The sequence below is a fragment of the Giraffa tippelskirchi genome, chromosome X, assembly GCF_054371585.1.
Source record: "Giraffa tippelskirchi isolate mGirTip1 chromosome X, T2T-mGirTip1v1.2.pri, whole genome shotgun sequence".
NCBI lineage: Eukaryota > Metazoa > Chordata > Mammalia > Artiodactyla > Giraffidae > Giraffa > Giraffa tippelskirchi.
Genome location: NC_137289.1, coordinates 13,417,766 through 13,440,178, shown reverse-complemented (window position 1 = coordinate 13,440,178; position 22,413 = coordinate 13,417,766). Strand labels below are relative to the sequence as shown.

At 42.5% G+C, this 22,413-nt stretch overlaps 1 protein-coding gene and 1 pseudogene across 3 annotated transcripts; both read left to right on the top strand.

Moving 5' to 3' along the window:
- The first annotated feature begins 658 nt into the window (after positions 1-658).
- LOC145536649 (small ribosomal subunit protein eS1 pseudogene) lies at positions 659-1,439 on the top strand (annotated as a pseudogene).
- A 13,766-nt stretch (positions 1,440-15,205) lies between these two features.
- LOC145535834 (melanoma-associated antigen 10-like) lies at positions 15,206-21,347 on the top strand. 3 transcript variants are annotated; one of them, XM_081564174.1, is made up of 5 exons: positions 15,206-15,413; positions 17,414-17,483; positions 17,854-17,953; positions 18,320-18,414; positions 19,323-21,347. In XM_081564174.1, the coding sequence occupies exon 5, from the start codon at positions 19,390-19,392 to the stop codon at positions 20,551-20,553; it is 1,164 nt and encodes a 387-aa protein (XP_081420300.1). In that variant the 5' UTR covers positions 15,206-15,413; positions 17,414-17,483; positions 17,854-17,953; positions 18,320-18,414; positions 19,323-19,389; the 3' UTR covers positions 20,554-21,347. The 3 variants fall into 3 exon arrangements, with proteins under 3 accessions (XP_081420300.1, XP_081420299.1, XP_081420298.1); XM_081564172.1 differs by having other exon boundaries at positions 15,342-15,413; positions 17,406-17,483; XM_081564173.1 differs by lacking the exon at positions 17,414-17,483 and having other exon boundaries at positions 15,340-15,413.
- The last annotated feature ends 1,066 nt before the right edge of the window (positions 21,348-22,413 follow it).

Sequence of the window (22,413 nt, the reverse complement as noted above, 5' to 3'; positions counted from 1 at the left end):
TTGTATATTTGCAAATGTTTTTATATGTTAATTAAACTTGATATAATAACAATTCAATTAAATGTCAAAGAAACCAATGTGATATAACTATAAAAATAAAGTTTTTTTTTTCATGTAGGAATGCTCAGATAAAAGCCTTGGAAAAACACAATAAAGGTGAGCTCTAAAATAAATCTGTATTAGTCTGGAGTGAGCAAGAAAATTAAAAATTTGTAACAATATTATAAAAATTAGAATGCCTCTCTCAAATTGTTTGTTGCTTTTTAAGTTATTGCTCCAATGCAAATAAAATGTAACTAGAAATAATAATAGCATAGAAATGTAACTAGAAATAAAATGTAACTAGTATTCAGTGTTAGTATGCATTTCATAAGGATGAGGAACAGAACTGTGGATACATCTCAAGAGAAGACCTTGGCTTCACCTTATAGGACTAGTTAAGGAATATACATTTTGTGTGTTATGTTAAAAATATGGAAAAGAACTACAAAACTCTAATGAAAGAAATCAAAGCTCTAAGTAAATGGAGATGTTCCATATGCATGGATAGGAAGAATCAGTATTGTCAAGATGTTACTTCTTTCCAATTTATTTTATATATTCAATTTAGTCCCAATTAAAATCCCAGGAAAACCCTTTTGGCTCTCTGAGCGGCACCATGGTGTTCGGCAAGAACAAGCACCTTATGAAAGGAGGCAAAAAGGGAGCCAAGAAGAAAGTGGTTGACCCATTTTCTAAAAAAGTTTGGTATGTTGTGAAAGCACCAGCTATGTTCAATATAAGGAATATTGGGAAAACATTGGTCATGAGAACTCAAGGAACCACAACTGCAACTGATGGCCTCAAAGGTTGTGTTTTTGAAGTGAGTCTTGCTGATCTGCAGAATGATGAAGTAGCATATAGAAAATTCAAGCTAATTACTAAGGATGTTCAGGGCAAAAACTGCCTGACTTATTTTCATGGTACGGATCTTACCTGTGACAAAATGTGCTCCATGGTCAAAAAATGGCAGACCATGATTGAAACTCACGTTGATATCAAGACTACCAATGGTTACTCTGTGTGGGTTTTACTAAAAAATGCAACAATCAGATTTGGAAGACCTTTTATGCCCAGCACCAGCAGGTGTGCCAGATCCACAAGAAGACGATGGAAATCATGACCTGAGAGGTGCTGACAAATGACTTGAAAGAGGTGGTCAATAAATTGGTTCCAGATAGCACTGGAAAAGACATAGAAAAGACTTGCCAATCTACTTATCCGTTCCATGATGTCTTCGTTAGAAAAGTGAAAATACTGAAGAAGCCCAAATTTGAATTGGGAAAACTCATGGAGCTACATGGTGAAGGTAGTAGTTCTGGAAAAGCTACTGGGAACGAGACAGGTGCAAAGTTGAATGAGCAGATGGATACGAGCCACCAGTCCAAGAATCTGCTTAAAATGCAGACTTTTAATGGTGACAAATAAAAGATCTTATTTGTGGTAAAAATAAAAAAAAATCCCAGGAAATTATTTTGTGGACATTGACAAACTGATTCTACAGTTTATAAGTAAAAGCAATAACCATGGATAGCTAACATAACACAATCCTGAAGGAGAAGACAAAGTTGGATTGACATTACCCAACTTCAAGACTTACAACAAAGCCAGAGTAATTAAGACAGTGTGGTTTTAGTAAAAGAATAGAAAAATTATCAATGGAACGAACAGAGAGCCCAGCAAAAACCCAATTAGATAGACCCAATTAACAAAGGAACAAAGACAATACAATGGAGAGAAAATAGACTTTTCAATGAAAAGTGATAAAACGACTGGACATTGACATGCCAAAAAAAAAAAAAAAAAGAATCTAGACACAGATCTTTCTCAAAAATTAACTCAAAATAGATCACCTACCTAAGCATAAAATGCAGGATTACAAATTAATAGAATATAACATAGAAAACGTAGATGACCTTGGGTATAACAATGACTTTTTAGATACTATTCCAAAGGCATGATCCATGATAGAAATAATTGATATCTTAAACTTCATTAAAATTATAAACCTCTGTTCTGCAAAAGATACTGTCAAGAGAATGAGAAGATAAAGGACAGACTGGCAGAAGATATTTGCAAAAGACATCTGATATAGGACTGTAGCTCAAAATATATAAAGAGCTCTTAAAACTTAGCAGTAAGAAAGCAACAACCCAATTAAAAAATGGACAAGATAACCCTATATGCGAGACAGAATAAGAGACACAGATGCATAGAGCAATTTTATGGACTCTGAGGGAGAAGGTGAGGGTGGGACGTTCTGGGAGAATAGCATTGAAACATGTATATTATCATATGTGAAACAGAACACCATTCCATGTTCGATGCATGAGACAAGGGCTCAGGGCCGGGGCAATGGGATGACCCAGAGGGATGGGATGGGGAGGGAGGTGGGTGGGGGGTCCAGGAAGGGAAACACATGTAAACCCATGGCTGATTCATGTCAATGTATGGCAAAAACTATTACAATATTGTAAAGTAATTAGCCCCCAACTAAAATAAATAAATTTATAAAAAAAAAAAACAAACGGACAAGAGACTCGAAGAGACACCTCATGAAAGAAGACATATACATGATGAATGAACATACAAGATGCTCAACAATGTCTATCATTAGGGAATTGCAAATTAAAACCACAATGAGATATTGCTACACAAGTATTGTTACAAATAAAATGTAACTAGAAATAATAATAACATAGAAATGTAACTAAGTATCATTGTTATCTGGGTCATTAAGACCTTTTTTGTATAGTTCTTCCATGTTTTCTTGCCACCTCTTCTTAATCTCTTCTGCTTCTGTTAGGTCCTTACCATTTCTGTCCTTTATTGTGCCCATCCTTGCATGAAATGTTCCCTTGATATCTCTAATTTTCTTGAAGAGATCTATAGTCTTTCTGATTCTATTGTTTTCCTCTATTCCTTTGTTCTGTTCACTTAAGAAGGATCTCTTATCTCCTTGCGAGTTTCTGGAACTCTGTGTTCATTTGGGCATATCTTTCCCTTTCTCCCTTGCCTTTTGTTTCTCTTCTTTCCTCAGCTATTTGTAAAGCCTCCTCAGACAACCCCTTTGCCTTCTTGCATTTCTTTTTCTTTGGGATGGTTTTGGTCACTGTCTCCTATACAGTGTTATGAACCTCCATCCATAGTTCTCCAGGGACTCTGTCTACCAGATCTAATCCCTTGAGTCTATTTGTCACCTCCACTGTATAATTATAAGGGATTTGATTTAGGTCATATTTGAGTGGTCTAGTGCTTTCCCCTACTTTCTTCAATTTAAGTCTGAATTTTGCATTAAGGAGCTGATGATTTGAGCCACAGTCAACTCAGGTCTTGTTTTTGCTGACTGTTTAGAGCTTCTCTATCTTTGGCTGCAAAGAACATAATCAATCTGATTATGTTTTGGTGTTGACCATCTGGTGATGTCCATGTGGAGAGCCATCTTTTGTGTTGTTGGAAAATGGTGTTTGCTATGGCCAGCGTGTTCTTTTGACAAAACTCTGTTAGCCTTTGCCCCACTTCATTTTGTCTTCCAAGGTCAAAGTTGCCTGTTTCTTCTGGTATCTATTTTTTTTTTAATTTATTCATTTTTTAATTGAAGCATAATTGCTTTACAGAATTTTGTTGTTCTCTGTCAAAACCTCAACATGAATCAACCGTAAGTATACATATATCCCCTCCCTCTTGAACCTCCCTCCCATCTCCCTCCCCATCCCACTCCTCTAGGTTGATACAGAGCCCCTGTTTGAGTTTCCTGAGACATACAGCAAATTCCTGTTGGCTATCTATTTTACTTATGATAATGTAAGTTTCCATGTTACTCTTTCCATACATCTCACTCTCTTCTCCCCTCTCCCCATGCCCATGAGTCTGTTTTCTGTGTCTGTTTCTCCATTGCTGCCCTGCAAATAAATTCTTCAGTACCATCTTTCTTGATTCCATATATATGCATTAGTATACAATATTTATCTTTCTCTTTCTGACTTTCTTCACTCTGTAATAGGCTCTAGGTTCATCCACCTCATTAGAACCGACCCAAATGTGTTCCTTTTTATGGCTGCGTAATATTCCACTGTGTTTATGTACCACAGCTTCTTTATCCATGCACCTGTCGATGGACATCTAGGTTGCTTCCATGTTCTAGCTACTGTAAATAGTGCTGCAATGAACACTGGGGTACATGTGTCTTTTTTCATTTTGTTTTCTTCTGGGTATATGCCTAGGAGTGGGATTGCTGGGTCATATGGTGGTTTTATTCCTAGTTTTTTAAGGAATCTCCATACCATCTTCTATAGTGGCTGTATCAGTTTACATTCCCACCAACAGTGCAAGAGGGTTCCCTTTACTCCACACTGCCAGGAGCCAGCCCATGAGATCCCACCCATGACAGAGTCATGGGAAAGAGGAATGATTGAGCACGGCTTCTCAGGCCTCAGGGATTCTCGGAAGGCTGCCTCAGCGCTCACCTTAAAGCTATCTGTCTTTCTGATGTTTTCTATAAAAAACCTCTTCTTATTTTCTATGACTTAAGCAAAAGGCCTTTCCCGATTTCCTTCTAAAATAGATCATTCTGAAACCTCAAATCAACAAGGCCCCTGAATGGTAGCACCCTAAATAAAATTATCTGGGATATAGAGTATGCTGATCTAAATTCCTTTTGCTAACATATTAGTTTGTTTAATAAATAAGCCTGTGCCTTTAGAGCTAATATACATGACTGCTCCTTAATAATAAAACAGCATTGAGAGCCTCCGCACAGAAAGCCCCTATGGGCACAAAACCCTTCGCAGGAAAAAAGGCTTGTTAGGAAATATAAGAAATATTGCTTTATGAAACTGTTACTTAGTCTATATTTACTCACTGTGTTTTTACTCTTAACGTATTTAGCCTATATAATGAAAGCATAATAGCTAAAAATTTATAAAAGTTTGGCTTTAATACAAATAATTAGACAATTGTTGATTTAACTGATGATTCTTACTTGGAGCTGACCTTCAGCTTGCTGTTCTTTGACTTTATGGAACTACATTCTTTTCTGTTAAGCTCAAGGCATAGAGTAAATTACCGAAAACAGGTTTTACCTTGAAACTTTCTATTCATGAATTCTTTCCTGCTGTGTCTGATACAAAAGTGTTCTGACTGATCAACCCTTATCAATGGAGAGTCACAAGATGTTAGCAGGCTCCCAGACCAGAAGATGATGTAAACAAAATGAGGCTTTTGGTAAGTAAAAACATACAAACGGTTTCGATGAAGGTAAAAACTGCTGGCCTATTAAGCTGAATTGATAGGCCCATTAAGCTGAATTCATATGCCCATTAAGTTAAATTGGTATGCCCACTAAGCTGAATTGGTATGCTTTACATTTGTTTCTATGTACCACAAAAAATATAAAAGCTGTCTTAAAAATAATAAAGTTGGGAGACACTTGGAAACACCGAGACTCGCTGTGTCTTCTCATTCGTATCGCCGACGCCGTCCATCCTGAGGGAACCCCTGGACCTGCTGGAGCTGGACTCCGGCACCACACCCTCTTCAGCATTTATTGTTTGTAGAATTTTTAATGATGGCCTTTCTGACAGGTATGAGGTGACATCTCACTGTATTTTTGATTTGCATTTCCCTAATAATGAGCGATATTGAGCATCTTCTCATATGTGTGTTAGCCATCTGTATGTATTCTTTGGAGAAACGTTTGTTTAGGTCTTTTTCCCACTTTTTGATTGGGTTGTTTGTTTTTCTGGCATTGAGTTGTATGAGCTGCTTATATATTTTGGAGATTAATCTTTTGTCAGTTGTTTCATTTGCTATTATTTTCTCCCATTCTGAGGGTTGTCTTTTCACCTTGCTTATAGTTTTCTTGGCTGTGCCTAAGCTTTTAAGTTTAATCAGGTCCCACTTGTTTACTTTTGTTTTTATTTCCATTACTCTAGGAGGTGGTTCATAGAGGATTTTGCTTTGATTTATGTCATCAAGTGTTCTACCTATGTTTTCCTTGAAGAGGTTTATAGTTTCTGGTCTTGCATCTAGGTCTTTAATCCATTTTGAGTTCATCTTTGTGTAAGGTGTTAAGAAGTGTTCTAATTTCATACTTTTACATGTAGCTGTCCAGTTTTCCCAGCACCACTTATCAATGTGGGAGACCTGGGTTCTATCGCTGGAGAAGGGAATGGCTACCCACTCCAATATTCTGGCCTGGAGAATTCCATGGACTGTATAGTCCATGGGGTCACAAAGAGTAGGACATGACTGAGCAACTTTCATTTTCACTTTCTCCTATAATGATGAGGACGGCTTTTGGGGGGTGTTAGTTCTAGAAGGTGTTGTAGGTCTTCATGGAACTGGTCAACTTCAGCTTCTTTGGCATCAATGGTTGGGGCATAGACTTGGATTACTATGATGTTGAATGGTTTGCCTTGGAAACAAGTTGAGATCATTCTATCATTTTTGAGATTGCACCAAAGTACTGCATTTCAGACTCTTTTGTTGACTCTGAGGGCTATTCCATTTCTTCTAAGGAATTCTTGCCCACAGTAGTAGATATAGTAGTCATCTGAATTAAATTCACCCATTTCTTTATATTCCTAAGATGTTGATGTTCAATCATGCTATATCCTTCTTGACCACATGCAATTTACCTTGATTCATGGATCTAATATTTCAGGATCCTATGCAGTATGGTTCTGTGTCAGATTTTACCTTCACCACCAGAGACATCCACACGGGAGCATCATTTCTTCTTTGTCCCAGTTGCTTCATTCTATCTGGAGCTATTTGTAACTGCCCTCTGCTCTTCCACAGTAATATATTGAACATGTACTGACCTGGGGGGCTCATCTTCCAGTGTCATATCTTTTTGCCTTTTTGTACTGTTCATGGGATTCTTGAGGCAAACCATGAAGTGCTTTGCCATTTCCTCCTCCAGTGGACCACATTTTGTCAGAATTGTTCACTACGTCCTGTCCATCTTAGGTGGCCAGGAATAGTTCATGGCTTCATTGAGTTATGCAAGCCCCTTTGCCACGACAAGGCTGTGATCCATGAAGGGAAGACAAGTATTAGAATAACCAAAATTCAGAGCCCTGAGAATGTTAAATGCTGATGAGGATGTGGAGTAATAGGAACTCTCATTGATGGTGGGAAAACTACATGGTACAGCTACTTTGTAAGATTGTTTGGCAGTTTCTTACAAAACTAAACATACTCTAATATTATCCAGGAATCATACTCCTTAGTATTTTCCAAAAGCATTGTAAACTGATGTCCATGCAAAAACCTGTACCTGGTATGTATAGCAGTTCTATTCATAATTGCCCAAACCTGCAGTCAAATGATGTCCTTCAGTAAGTGAATGAATAAACAAACTTTCAGACAGTAGAATATTATTCAGAGCTAAAAACAAATGACCTGTACAGCCATGAAAAGAGATGGTGGAATCTTACTGGAAGTGCATATTACTAAGTGAGATAAGCCAGTCTGAAAAGACTCTGTATGCTCTAAAAAGTAATCTATTAAAAATATTTAGCATAATTTTTGATTCTTATTTCAACTGACTTTTTAGACTGCTTACAATAAATAAGAGGTCTTCTACATTTGCGTTAAAAAAGACTGAGAATAAATACAGATGCCCCTTGAACAACATGGGTATTAGTGGGACTGACCCCTCATGCAGTTGAAATTCTGCTTTTAATTGTATAGTTCACACTTCATACCTGTATGTGCACATCTGCAGATTCAACCAACTGTGGATTATTTGTTCTATACACATTTTTTGAAAAAAAAATCCACATATAAGTTACCCATGCAGTTCAACTTATTTTTTAAAGTTTCAACTGTATGTCAATATTTTAAAATCCCTCATCCCTGGGTGGTATATCACAGATGGATTTTTAAAAATTTTCTTTACATGTTATTTTTCATTTTTCATATTCTCTTATAATAAATGTTTACAATTTAAAGGTTATCTTTAAAATATCAGAGATAATGTGGAAGAGTAAAAATAGCCTGGACTGCAGGGTAATTCTTTAGAGGTAATTCTCAAGAATCCTTCTAGTATTCTGACAGTTATAACATTTAAAAACTATACTTGAAATTAACATCCTATCCTGGTGTGACTACTTTGATATTGCAGCACGTTTTTTGTTTGTTGCTTTGTCCTTTTGCCATTAGCAGATGTGCCTGAAGTTTCTTTCTGTTGCCCACATGATGTGTTATGGATTCTAGAAAATTTTATTTCTCCTTGGAAGTATGGCAAAAATTGCCTGCTTGTTGTAAATATCAGTTTGTTGGGAGATATTCATAATGTTGGGTTTATGCGCTGTCTGTAAATCCACTCCTTCCTCTTTTGCCTGAAGATATACTTGGAAATAGAGTGTTTCATTACTTAAGTAATTTTCCACAAAATATCAGAAATAAATTAGAGGAGAGAGGAGTACACTCAAGTGAAATATATTGAATATAATTGTTTATATGTACTACAGAAACTAAACTTGAGAGAGAAAAGAGCATATTTTTCACAAGATGCTCCAAGGGGAAAAGAAAATGCCATATTTTAGTAGAGAGAGAAATTTAGGAATGAAGTGTTCATAAGCTGAAACAACCAGTGGATACAACTTTTAAGAACCAACTTGTTTCTAATAAAATACCAGTCAGTGACAAAGCCAGGATATGGTCATCCTCAAGTTGTCTTGTTCTCAGTTGGCCTGCCGTAGTCATTCACCTTTGGCTACTATTGTGTGGTCCAGGCTTCTAGTATTATGATTCCAATGGGGAGGAGGGCACGGGTATTCTTATGCTGAAGGCGATCTTTGGTGCCCCCATCTCAGTTTATTTCTACTCCTGAGTACTTATCATGTGTTAATATGTGCACTTAATTCTGGAATGTACAGTCTAGAAGGGAAGACTCTTCTGCATAAAACCTGTCAAGCCCAGGCAAATGGTAGTTGTCAGTAGAAAGGCAAAGTACTGCCAGTATGTGTGGGTAAAGAGGGAAAACAGTTTGGAGAATGGAGAGGAAGGTAGTGGCTTCTCAGCTGATATTTGCAGGACCATGTGCACTCAGGGTCTAGTGGGAAGCTTGCTTTGTTTGGCATTATGTCTTCCTGAAGCTTATCACACAAGACCAAGAAGGTTGATTTTTGAATGAATATTAGAGCTGATAAGAACCACTTTCGAAAGAGTGCTCTGCTCTTAAGAGTAGGGTGCACTGGGGAAAGGGCTTGACTGGAGAAATCACCTTTTCCTGTTAACCCTCCAACCCTATCACACCCTGCACCGTAATATGCCTCCATTGGCTTATTCTCCAGATGAGTAGAAAAGTTATAACACTTAACTCTTTTCTATCTAGCATCCAATCTTTGATAAGAGGCTCACATTAGGTCATTCTTCAGATTCTCACTTACCTGGATCTTCCTATGGATACAAGAGGAAAAATACAACCATGTCACGTTAAAAAAAATATATTAGGAATATCAAAGTTTCTTGTTCCAGCCTTTACCTTCCTTATGTATAAATATATTAAGAAGGTATAAAGAATTATTGAAAGTGTAATATGTATACATGGGTTTTCTGAGTATGGAGTTTCTACAGCTTGTATTTGGATAATTATTTGGCATCTGTAATTAGCTCTTTATTATTAGATCTAATGGAGATGAACAAAGGTCGGACAACCCAAAGAGACAGATAATTACACACCTCTGTTATTCTGAGTTCAAGTATCTTTCTTGACACATCCCTTCCTCATATCAGAATGACCCGAGGATAGGAAAAGCCAAGATAAAAATTTGCCTTCTTCCACTTAGGAGGAATAAGGTACTGCCCTCTGTAGCCTCCATTTACATTTATAAAATGTTAGGAAAATCTGTCATTTGTTTGGAGACTATGTCTCTGAAGTTTATATTATGACTAAAGATGTAAATATTTAATTTTAGTTAATTTACCTCTAGCTACAACTGTTTAGTAGACAGCGAAGTTTAGTGTTTAGTAGACACTATGATATATGGGAATCTCCTGAAAGAAATAAGTATGCTGTTTTGGACTAGTAAGACTTCAGCTTCCCAGGTGGCGCTAATGGTAAAGAACCTACCTGCCAATGCAGGAGACATAGAGACTGGGTTCCATCCCTGAGTTGGGAAGATTCCCTGGAAGAGGGCATGGCAACCCACTCCAGTATTCTTGCCTGGAGAATCCCATGGACAGAGGAGCCTGGTGGGCTACAGTTCATAGGGGCACACAGAGGCAGACACAACTGAAGTGACTTAGCATGTACAAGACTTGAGCAGAACATGTTGGCTATTTTCAAACATCTGAAGGATTGCCATGTGGTTGTTTAGAAACGTTTATTGTGATTCCACAAAGAACATTCAGAACAAATGAATAATCAGTTACACAGGGCCCAATTATGGACTTTATGAAAGGAACTTTGTAACAAGTAGTATGTTTAAAACTTCAATGGGTGACTAGACTAAATGTCCTTCAAGGTCCTTTTTCTGTACTGTGAATCTGTGATTGTATGATGTAAATGTTGGTAATGGTATACTATAGAGAGAATTTCTTTCCAGCTAAATAGCCATGTAATACAAAGGTCATTTAAGACACCCAGGCGAGGTGGCCTTGTCTATTTTTTAATTAAATCCTGGGTGAAATATATTCTGTCAATCTCTGAGATTAATTGTTCTATTTTCTATTCATTATTTTTAAGAAAATTCTGTTACTAAAGTAATTTGTGGAAAAAAAGAAAACTAACTTTTCAAGACCTTTTTCTTGAGGTTATCAACATATCAGTTTCATGATTCCTTCATTTTCCAGCTTTTACAAGTTTCTAAGGTTATGTCTCTAAAACACTGACAGGTAAACATTGCGAATGATGCAGTTCCTAGGTTAGATAATGGTTGATGCTAATTACTTCAGGTAAGAGTGTAATCTGACTAGATGGAAGCAGTTAACTTAATTTCTGTGTTTACATTTGTGTAATCATGTCTTTTGTGTGATAATCAACCTAGGAAAAATTATAAAGTTAAAATAATTATGTATTTCATTTAAAAATTCAAATGCAATGGCATATCAAATGATTCAAAAACAAATATTTACAGTGCACACTCTGATTGAAGCAATATGCAGAAACTGTGGATACAGTGGGAGGCATGGCATAGTCTACGGAGATAGATAAACTATTAATCACATCTTGGAAATTAATTTGATGATGAAACGAGAAGCATATAAGGGGTATGGGAACACAGAGAAGAACATTTGATCTAGCCTGGACTTGGAAAGGTGTGGAATGAGGACAAAATACATTGTTGATTCTGTACCAATTTAGATATTATCTTTCTCATTTAATCTGTCAACACTGTATTCTTTTCCTGGGCTTAACTGCCCTCAGATTCACCCCTCACTTGTCCTCCTCTCTACCTTGTAACATACATGGGCTAAATCCTACAGTCTGCAATTCTTAGGCTGGCTAACATTTTGATTCCATCTAAGTTCTGCCAACAGGCAAACCAGAAGGATATTAAACCCAGAAGAATGGAACAGCCAGTTTTTCTCCTTCCTCTGCATCAAGTGGTTTCCCTTTAATAGCTACATATTTTCCCTGGTTCCAGCCCTATCAGATTGATTCACCATGGCTCCAGGTCCTATTGAACCTAACACTTCTTTATGTTGCTAATTATTGGATTCCCCAACTGTCGACTGTTTAGCTTCTTTGTCATTTTTGTCACCAATTCTCTGCTTTAAACATTTATCATGGGTTCTATCTTCCTGGACAATCTCTGACTATTACACGTGTGGCCAATAATAGTGACAGATTTTCTAGTATTAAACTTCATCACATTCCTGGGATAAACCCAATTCTGTCACCAGCAATTAAATAGGTTTAAGTTTCTTCTATAGTTAATAAGGGCTTCCCTGATAGCTCAGTTGGTAAAGAATACACCTGCAATGCAGAAGACCCTAGTTTGATACCTGGGTCAGGAAATCCCCTGGAGAAGGGATAAGCTACCCACTTTAGTATTCTTGGGCTTCCCTTGTGACTCAGCTGGTAAAGAATCTGCCTACAATGCGAGAGACCTGGGTTTGATCCCTGGGTTGGGAAGATCCCCTGGAGAAGGGAAAGGCTATGCACTTTCATAATTAATAAAAGAAAAAACATAAATACCCCTGGATCCTGAAACCTTTTCTATATAACACTACATATCTCTCATATTCTCCATCTTTTAACCAAAAATATTTTTTGCACTTCTAGTTTTTATATATATTTTGAAAAATTCTAATAATGTAAGTAATCAGATGATATATTTAACTTTAACTGTGTGATGCAACCCAGGTGCTACTCAGAGGGAAATATAGAGCCTTAAATAGATGTATTTAAAAAATAAGAAAGCTATTTCATTACTTAAATGGGTACATTAAAAAAAATCTTAGATAACTGCAATACAAGTTCACGGGAAATCTTTTACCAAACTAAGGTTACAAGGGAACTTCCATCCCCCCAGAGCAAACATGCTTTAATGTGTAATAGTAGAAGCATTTCCATTAAAGTCAGGGAAAATAAATAGATACATGCTATCATCTTTATCACTTAAAATGATACTGGAACACAAAGTCAGAACTGCGGCTATCAAAATAAATAAGAGGTATGAACATTGAAAAGAAAGTTATACTACTTGGTGATATCACCTGTGTAGAAAATTCTAAAGAATAAGCATGTGGAATATTCAAATGAACAAGAAACCTCAGAAAGTATAAAGCCAGAGTCTTGTCACATAAAAGTAGTAACTGATTAGAACATGTAATAGAAAATATCCCATTCACAACAGCGATAAAATCCAAAAAGTACCTTAGAAGAATCATCACAAAAACGTTTTAGATCTTTATGGAGGCAACTATAAAAGTTTACTGATAGATTCAGGTAAAGTTAAGTCTCAGATAAATAGGGCAGTATATCATACTTACTGATGGGATATACATCATTGTAAAGATGTCAATTCTCATTTACAGATTTCACGCCTTACTTGTAGCTGCTAAGATGACAATGGCCCGTTGTCTTCTCCCAAAATCAAGCCTGGAACACCATAGAAGGTACAATAAAAAGTACATAATAAACTCTAAGCAACAAAACATGAGAAACCCCTGGGGAAGACTGAGGAGTGTGTTGAACTTGTGTTTGGGATGAGGAAGTCCTGGGCCTAAGAGAGGTTGGAGAGAGTTTATTGATTATAATAGAAGGAAGATGACAGTATAGGGAGGAGTAAAGTTTAAAAGCTTCTGCTCCTACTTCAATATAGTAATCTGAGGCTGCCCCCCAGACCCCAGATGCCAGTATCCTTGAGGACAGCAGGACAGCAGGAAAAATGGGTGGATTTAACCAGTATGACTTGAGTCTGCTAATAATCAGTTGAAACCCCTTTAGTGGGTAAAAGACCGGTCTTTTTAAAAAATACATACTATTTTAGCAGACTATAAAAAATGGACTGAAAATGGAATAGTGAGTATCACAATGAATCACCCACAGTAAGGGTAGATATTCATGAAATACACACAAACACACACACACATATATTCAACATATATATTTGGTAGAGATACACAATGTACAATATATTTCTAAGAATCGGGGTTATAAAAAAGAAAATCACCTCACTGGACAATGCAGAGTTAGATAAGCTCAAAAGAGGCAGGACATCCCATAATCTCAACTGTTCAGCTTCTTCCATGTAGAAAATATATTTTTTAGAACAAAATTTTCTAAAATCTAAGTCTGGCTGGTGAAGAGACGCTTTAGGGAGTTGAGCTTCATCTCTATCATGGATGCTGCTACTCTCTTACACAGCATCTAGCCTGGAACCTAAAACCATTCTCTGTAGGACGTGCACTTGAGCAAATGGCCAGAGATGGCAGGAAGGGATAATTTCCCATTTTGTATTTAGTTGAGAACCCAGGGTACAAGCTGAGGACTCTCAGAGAGGATTGAGGGGTTCACCCATGCCAGAACAGAGGGTACCCCACAGAACCCTGCTTCACTGCTGATGTCAGTCCTGGGAGACTTCAGGCATAGATCTCAGGCTGAGCAGCCCCCTTCATTTCCATCTTGGTGGGTCTCAGGAGGGTAGAGGCTTTGGTCTGAAGGTGGCGGACATAGGTCAGCAGGGGGAGGAGGAAGATTTGAGGCTCTGAAGAACTGGGCCTTGGAAACCTCAGGGTGTAGTCACTGGATGTGGTCAGAAGGGAGGGACAGGTAACACTGTCATCAACCGATCACCACCAGACATCAAGTTGATGACCCTGAGGGAGGAGCAATTAGAAGCCTGCCCCAGACAGAGGAGGTACTACAGAATCCAGCCCTTTATTTGCTTTCAACTCTAGGAGGTCCTAAAGCATGATGGCTGGGTGTGGGGTTCCCTGACTTCCCACTAAGGCATCAGAGAGAGGTGAGGACCTTGCTCTGAGGAGCCCTGTTTCATGTCAGTAGAGGGGAGGGGACCCAGGCCTTGCCAGGCATCCAAAGGAGGATCTTGAGGAAGGACTGTGGTGAGCCCCTTCCCAGACAGCGGGGGACCCACAGAAAGCCGCCCATGCAGTCAGCATGAGATGTCCTGGGTAGTCCAGTCAGATAGAGTGCTCCTCCCCCATGCCCTCTTTGAAGAGGTGCTTAGGGAAATGGCGACTTTGAATCAAAGGACGCATCATCAGGTCAGCAAAAAGAAGGGCATACAAGCCTTGTCAGGAGTAAATATAAATACTATTTTGGACAAGTCTGCGGGTATGCCTGCAATCTCAGGGCAGGCCAGTAGCTTGCCCTGCCTCTGCTGTCAACCCTCCATAGCCCTGGCACGCATGCCTTGATGTTCTCGAGGAGTAGGGGCTTGTGCTGGAGATCGCGAGGGAAGCAGCCCCGGCAGAGCTCAGAGTCAAGGTGAGGACTCTGAGCTAGGACTGCATGGCTTTTCCACACCAGAGCTGGAATCCTGTCAGTGCCCTGCAGAAAGAGTGGGAACCCTGGCTTCGCCTCACAGATGGGGTGAAGAAACCTGGCCACTTCTCATAGTAGAGCTGGAAACCCCGCCCTGCCGCACAGACAGCCATGAAACTGGGCCCTGTCCCGCAGAAAGAGCAGGAACCCTGGTTGTGTCTCATAAGGTAGAGCTGGAAATCCCGTCTTGCCCCACAGAATGAGCGGGAACGCTGGCCGTGTCTGATAGGCAGAGCCGAAAATCCACCTCGGTGATAGGGCGGGGAAACCCGGCCCCGCCTTAGCCCTGCAGTCATCCCTGGGAGACAGTAGGTGCGACCCCTAGAGGTGGTGTGTCAGGACCATTTCTTCTGGAGTCTGAGGGACACGAGGAGTCTGAGGAAGGAGTCCAGCTGTTGTCTGTCAGGTGAGGACCCAGAAGCGGGAGAAGCCCACTGCAGGTCAGGTTGGGGGAGCCCCACCGTGTGCTTGCTTTCAGCTTTGAGAACATGTAGGCTGCCTGGACATGCGGTGAGGCTTGTTAGAGGCTGGACTTGGGGCACCAAGGAACGAGCCCAGGCCCTGCCAGCCTTTGAGGCGAGGACCCAGAGCAGGGGAGAGCGGCCTCCTTAGCCCCCGTGGACGGGGCCATCTGGCATGCTATGCCTTGGCCATCCTTCCCAGGCCTCAGGCAGGGGTCCCGAGTGTGATGTGTCCTGACTTGCGCCCAGGGTGTCAGTGAAGGACTCAGGGTGGGAGACGCGGAGGCGAGTATGCGGAGGAAGGCTCCCGCTCCGCCCTGTGAGGCTGAGGGGTCCCCCCGGGGACCCAGGGGCCCATGATGCCCTCCCTGCCTGCTCTCAGCCCTGAGGCAACCTGAGCGGGGCTATGGGGCACTGCAACCATCTTTGTCTTCTTCTGTTTTTGGCGCCTTGTGGTGATGGTGGTTGAAGGGTGAGGGAACGGCCTCAGGTCAAGAGAAGGAGGGGAGGCGGGCCCGTGGGGTGTGAATGTGAAACTCTGAGGGTTGGGGGGACCTTCCACAGACGAGGAGCCCCACCAACCCCACGCTGCCGCTCCAGTCACCCGGAGGACTCGGCCGCGGCGCTCGGGAGTGGTGGTCCTCGCTTCCTCAGGACGTGGTGGGACTGGTCTCCTGAGAGAGAGGCCTTTGCCTGTGGGGTGGTGGGAATACCCTAAGTGGGGCCAGAGCTTCCTGCCGCAGAAGACATGCTGGTCAGCCCCTACTGTCAGCCCTCAGAGGTGCTGGGCAGAGGAGTGGAATGGGAAGGGGTGGGAGGTGGGGGAGGGAGGGTGTGGCCTCTCCTTACCTTTCTCTGGATGTTCTCAGGGGAGTGAGGAGAAGTCTGAAGGAGCAGGGATGTTTCGGCAGAGGAAACAAGTTGCAGGCCTTCCCCAGGGTCAGATACAGGACTAAGGGCACGCCCTACACCAGAACACATGGGACCCAGCAGTTCTCTGCTCTTGCCATCAACACAGGAGAGCCAAGGATGCTTACTGGATTTGGGCCCTACTTTTTTTTCTGGGGGCTTCCCAGGATGGAAAACCTGGGTCTGGTGGGTGTGCCTGAGTTCAGCAGAGGGAGGCGAGCCACTTGCTGTCAGGTGTCAAGATAAGTACTCTGAGAGAAGATCTACAGGACCTCCCACCCTATGAAGAGGGGTCTCCCAGAAACCTGCCCCTGCTGTCAGCCCTGCAAGGCCATGTAGCAGGGATGCCAAATGTGGCTTTATTGACTTCCACTCTGGGGGTCTCAGGGAGGTGAGACATTTTCTGAGGGGTAGACCTCTGGATAACAGAGAGGACTGTGAGGGAGGATTGAGAGGACCTCCCTCCCCAGGTAGATTTGGCCTTGCCTGCCCTGAAAATATCTGTCTTAGAGAGAAGGGGCCCCAGCCCAGCTCTGCTCCTCTTGTTAGCCCCAGGAGACCACAGGCAGGGTTGGCCAGATGTGGCATTTCCTAACTTTTGCTGGGGAGGGGGGTCTCAGAGAGGTTGAGGGCATCCTTTTGAAGGGGAGAAACATCAGTTCAGAACAGGGAGGACTTTCAGGCTCTGTCAGGAATCAAGGTAAGGGCCATTGACAGGCCTGAAGATCCCCCCTTCCCTGAAAAGAAGGATGCCACAGAATCTCAGCCCTAGGAAGATCCAAGCAGGGGTGAACAGAGGGGAGGAGCTCTCACTTCTGCCACAAGCTCTACTAGGACTTCAGAGGATGGAGTGTCTCAGGGAGATGACGTCTGGGTTGGTGTAGAAAAATTCAGGTCAGCGGAGGGTGGGACAAGCCTTGCCAGGGGTACAGATGAATACTTTGAGCGAGGATTGAGTGCATTCCCTATGCCAGAACAGACCCCAGGCAGGGGTGGCTGGACTTGGTGTCTTTTTACTTTCTATGGAGTGTCCCAGGGAGATGAACACTTTGGTCTGAGCTGATGACATTGGCCAAGGAGGAAGTTCCAGAATCTGAGGAGTCAAGGTAAGGTAAAGGCCTTGAAGGAGGACTAAGGTTACTCCCTAACACAGACAGAAGGAGTCTCACAGAAACTCCACCCTGTCCCCACTATCCACCCTGGAAGGATCTAGGCAGGAATGCTCAGATGTGGTGTACCCTCACCCCCTGCAAGAGGTATGTGGAGGTGTCCCTGGAAGATAAAACCTTGGTCTGAGAAGGGTGATTTCAGGTCACCACCTAAAGTGGGCAAGGCCCTCCAGGAGTAAAGAATACATTGAGGGAAGACAGAGGGAATTACCTATCTCAGAAGAGGAAGCTCAGCCCCTGCTGCCAGCCATGGGAAACCCCCAACCAGGGGTGGTTGGACGTAATGTCTCTTTACTTTTGTCTTGAGGGTGTTTACGTCTTGAGGTGAAGGCCTTAGTGTGAGTGAGAAGACAGGTCAGCTGAAGGAGACACATCAGATCAGAAGAGGGAAAAGTCCCAGAGTCAAGGTAAGGACACTTGGTGAGGACCAAAGGCACTTTCAATCCCAGAAAGAAGAGACCCCATGGAGTCTAGCTATCTTTTGTCCTCAGGCCTGGAAGGATTCAGGCAGGGTTGGTTGTATATGATATGCCCCCACTTTATCCAAGGGTGAAAGAGTTGTCTCAGAAAGGTGAGGTCATGGTCTGAGGCAGTAATGTCCAGTCAGCTGGGGGTGGTCTAAGCCCTGTCGAGGTAAAAATGGAGACCATGAGGGAGGACTGAAGATAGCCCTACCAAAGGACACATGCGGCCCAGCACTTGCTTTTAGCACTGGAAGGACCTAGCAAGGGTGGTAAGATGTAGTGCCTCATTTTTGTCCATGGGTTTTTCAGGGAGGTGAGGTCCTCGTTCTGAGGAAGTGGCAGTCTGTGGGGAAGCTACATCAGGTCAGCAGAGGGAACAGTCCTGGACTCTGCCAGAGTTTAAGGTAAGGTAGGGACTCTGAGTGAGGACTAAGGACACACCCTCACCTGAGGACCCAAGGCATACCCAGCTCTGCCCTGCCCCTGTGGTCAGCCCTGGGACGCCCTGGGCACAGTGGTCAGATGGTGTACCCTTACTTCCTTCTTGGTGGTCTCAGGCAGGTGAGGGCTTGTTCTGAAGGGGCCAGACAGCAGAGGGAGTCCCAGAACCAACCAGCATCAATGTGAGGAATGAGGGTAACCCTCAGCTAGGAGAGAGGGGGAACCCACAAACTTCATTCAGCTCCTGCTGTCACCCTGGGAGGCCCTGGGCAGGTGTGGCCAAAAGTGTTGCCCCTTCACTTCTCATCTGTTTCAGGAATGTAAGCTCTTGCCTTAAGCTAGCAGAGGCAGGGAGGGAGGGGGCACAAGCCTTCTTAGAACAAAGGTAAGAACCTTAGCATGCAGGGGATCATCCACTCCAGAACAGCAATGACCTCACAGAACTCAACCCCTCCTCACACCTGTCAGGGGCTCCAGGAACTATGAGGTAAGGGCCTTGGTGTGAGGCACATGTCCTCAGGTCAGCAGAGCAGAGGAAGCCCAGGCAGTGCTGGGAAGTCAGGGTGAGGTGCATACTCTGAATGTCTACCAAGGACCCCACCTATTCCAGAACAGAAGGGACCTCACAGTGCCTGACCCCAGCTGCCACAGTCATCCCTGGAAGCCTTGGGCTGTGCTGGTTGGCTGCACTCTGAGGAGCTTTCTAACATCCTCTTACAGGTTCCCAGGGGACAAACTGTCCAGGGAGACAGGAGCCCTGTGAGGCCCTAGAGAACTCCCTATAGAGGAGATCTGTAAGCCAGCCTTTGTCAGAGCTGCCAAGGGTACATTTCTCTGCTGAGGCTGCTGACCCACTTTCTCTCTCCCTTAGGCCCGTGGGATCCCATCTCCCACCATCCTGCTAACACTTCCACCTGCTCTCTCCAACAAGAGTTATAATGCCTTACTCTTCAAAGCGTCCACGCCTCACATTTGAGCCAGGGTTTCAGACCCTAAGTGAGATACAAGGCCTGCTGATGGTTCAGGATCCCATGCCTGAGGAGGAGGAGCAGGAGACCTCCTCTTCTTCTTGCTCTTTCACCTTCTCCTACCCCTCTCCTTCCCCACCTTCCTCTCCTCTGATATTGGGCACAGCAGAGGAGAAGCAGCAGGAGGAGCAGGAAGAGGAGAAAAAGCGGGAGGAGAAGGAGAAGGAGCAGCAGGAGGAGAAGGAGCAGGAGGGGGAGCAGGAGGAAGAGAAGGAGCAGAAGGAGAAAGAGGAGCAGGAGGAGAAGGAGCAGGAGGAGAAGCAGGAGCCTCCGGAGAGTCTCGGGAGCTTCTTCTCTTCCACGTCATGGGGCACATCAGATGAAGACTCCAGCAGCCAAGAAGAGGAGGGCACAGGCTCTCTCCAGGCCTCAGAAGACACCGAATCCTTGCCCGGAGACCTGCTAAATGAGAAGGTGGCTAATTTGGTGCATTTCATGTTCCTCAAATATCAACAGAAGGAGCCCATCACAAAGGCAGAAATGCTAAAGGTTGTCAACAAAAGGGATAACAAACAATTCCCTGTGATCTTTAAGAAAGCTTCTAAGTGCCTAGAGGTGATCTCTGGCCTTGATGTGACAGAAGTGGACCCTAAAATCCACTCCTATGTCCTTGTCAGCTCATTAGCCCTCACCCATGATAAGACAGTTAGTGATGATCACAGCATCCCTACAAATGGCCTCCTGGTAATCATCCTGGGTGTGATATTCATAGAGGGCAACTGTGTCCCTGAGGAAGACATCTGGGATTTCTTGAATATGATAGGTATCCATGCTGGGAGGAAGCACTTCATTTATGGGGAGCCTAGGAAGCTCATCACCAGAGATTGGGTGCAGGAGAATTATCTAGAGTACCGGATGGTGCCCAATAGTGATCCTTCACGGTATGAATTCCTGTGGGGTCCAAGGGCCTATGCTGAAACCAGCAAGCTGAAAGTTTTGGAATTTTTGGCCAAGATCAAAGGGACTGACCCCATTTCCTTCTCAGGCTGGTATGAGGAGGCTTTAAGAGATGAAGAGAGAGCTGGGGCCAGAAATAACTCTATGGATAGTAATACTGCCATGTTCATTGCGTAGCATTTGCCAGTAATTCCTGACCCAACTGAAGAATGCACTGTGTTTGAAGAGGGCAGTCAGGTTTCTAAGTAGAGGAGAGTTGGGGTCAGGCTGGGAAGAACACTCTGTGCAACAACTTTGTTTTCCTGTTTGTATGGGTGACTTGAAAGTTGATCGTTTTTTCTTCCCTTTCAATATGTTTTTCAAATACTCTTCCTTTTAACAGGTTTATTGACTTTAGAATCTGTTTATGAATGATGTTGATCACATTTATTGCTAAACATTTATCAGATTAAAGAATAAGAGTTTTGATATTTTGCAAAACAGAACGGGGAACCTTCCATTGTATTTTGTGACCTGGAACAAGATAACATGATATTGGGATTTTCTTGGAAATGTGGAAGAACTCAGCAGGCAATAGAGAAAAAAATGTAAACCGTGGTTCATTTTTGGATGCCCATACCACTTTAGTCTATTCTTCTGTAAAATTTAAGATATGTATACCTGGATTTGTATGGCTTATTCAAGAAAGTAAGAGTAATCTAAACAAACCCTACTTTTTGGATTCTCTTAACCACTTTAGTGTATTGTTCTGTAATATTAAAATATATACCTGTACTTGCTTGGCTTATTCAAGAAAATAGGCATAATCTTAACAAATCTTAATTTTTGGATTCCTTTTAGCTATTTTAGTCTATTGTTCAGTAAAATTAAAAGATGTATCCTTGAATTTGCTTGGCTTATTCAGAAAAGTAAGGGTGATCTTAATCTTAGTAAATAAAAAACTACTCACTGACTCATTTATTCATCAGACATTAACTGGATATATTTTCTTTAGAAAGCACTGTGATAACAGTGGAAATCCAAGGATAAGCAAGACATACTCCTGCCCAGAGAAGAAAAGAGGTTAGGAGAAGCAATAATATCAGGAAGATAGTAAGATGTCCTCCATTACCTAAACAACAGTTGAAAAAAAGAGTAAGGAAGTAGGACTCCAGATGCGAGCAGGTGAGTGGAAATGCCTTGAGCTAGGGCAGTTTGGGGCTTTGGGAACCTGCATTTCCTTCTCTGAGAGTTAATTATTAGATAAGCTATGGGTGATGGCAGAGGCCAGACTCTCAGACTGTGTGTTATAGAGGTGAGAGAAGAGCATGCAATGGAAAATTGCTTAGTAGTTACTTTTGGATCAGAGATAAACCAGAGGGAAATCCCTACCTGGGGCAGGTATGAGAGGTACCCTGAACTCTTGTTCCAGTGCAGTTAATACATTGCTTAAAGGTATTCTATACATATCATCTGCAGTGATTCCTTGAGAATAGGGTGATACTCTCTTGAGGTGATACCCAGAAGCCACTAGGCTGGCATTCCTGTCCCTGGCCTAAGAGAGTCAGAGCCAACTCTGTTAAGCTCCCATTAAAGATAGGTTATCTTGAGTGTGCATGCATACTAAGTCGCTTCAGTAGTGTCCGACTCTTTCTGACCCTATGGACTGCAGCCCGCCAGGCTCCTCTGTCCATGGGATTCTCCAGGCAAGAATACTGGAGTGGGTTGCCATATCCTCCTCCAGGGGATCTTCCTGACCCAGGGATTGAACCCAGGTCTCCCACATTGCAAGCAGATTCCACCCGCATCTCTTATGTCTCCTCCACTGGCAGGTAGGTTCTTTACCACTAGCCCCACCTGGGAAGCTTGCATGTGAAAGTGTTACCTCCTCAGTCATGTCCAACTCTCTGCAGCCCCATGGACTATAGCCTACTAGGCTCCTCAGTCCATGAAATTCACCAGACAAGAATACTGGAGTGGGTAACCATTCCTTCTCCAGGGGATCTTCCCGACCCAGGGATCGAACACAGGTTTCCCACATTGCAGGCAGATTCTTTT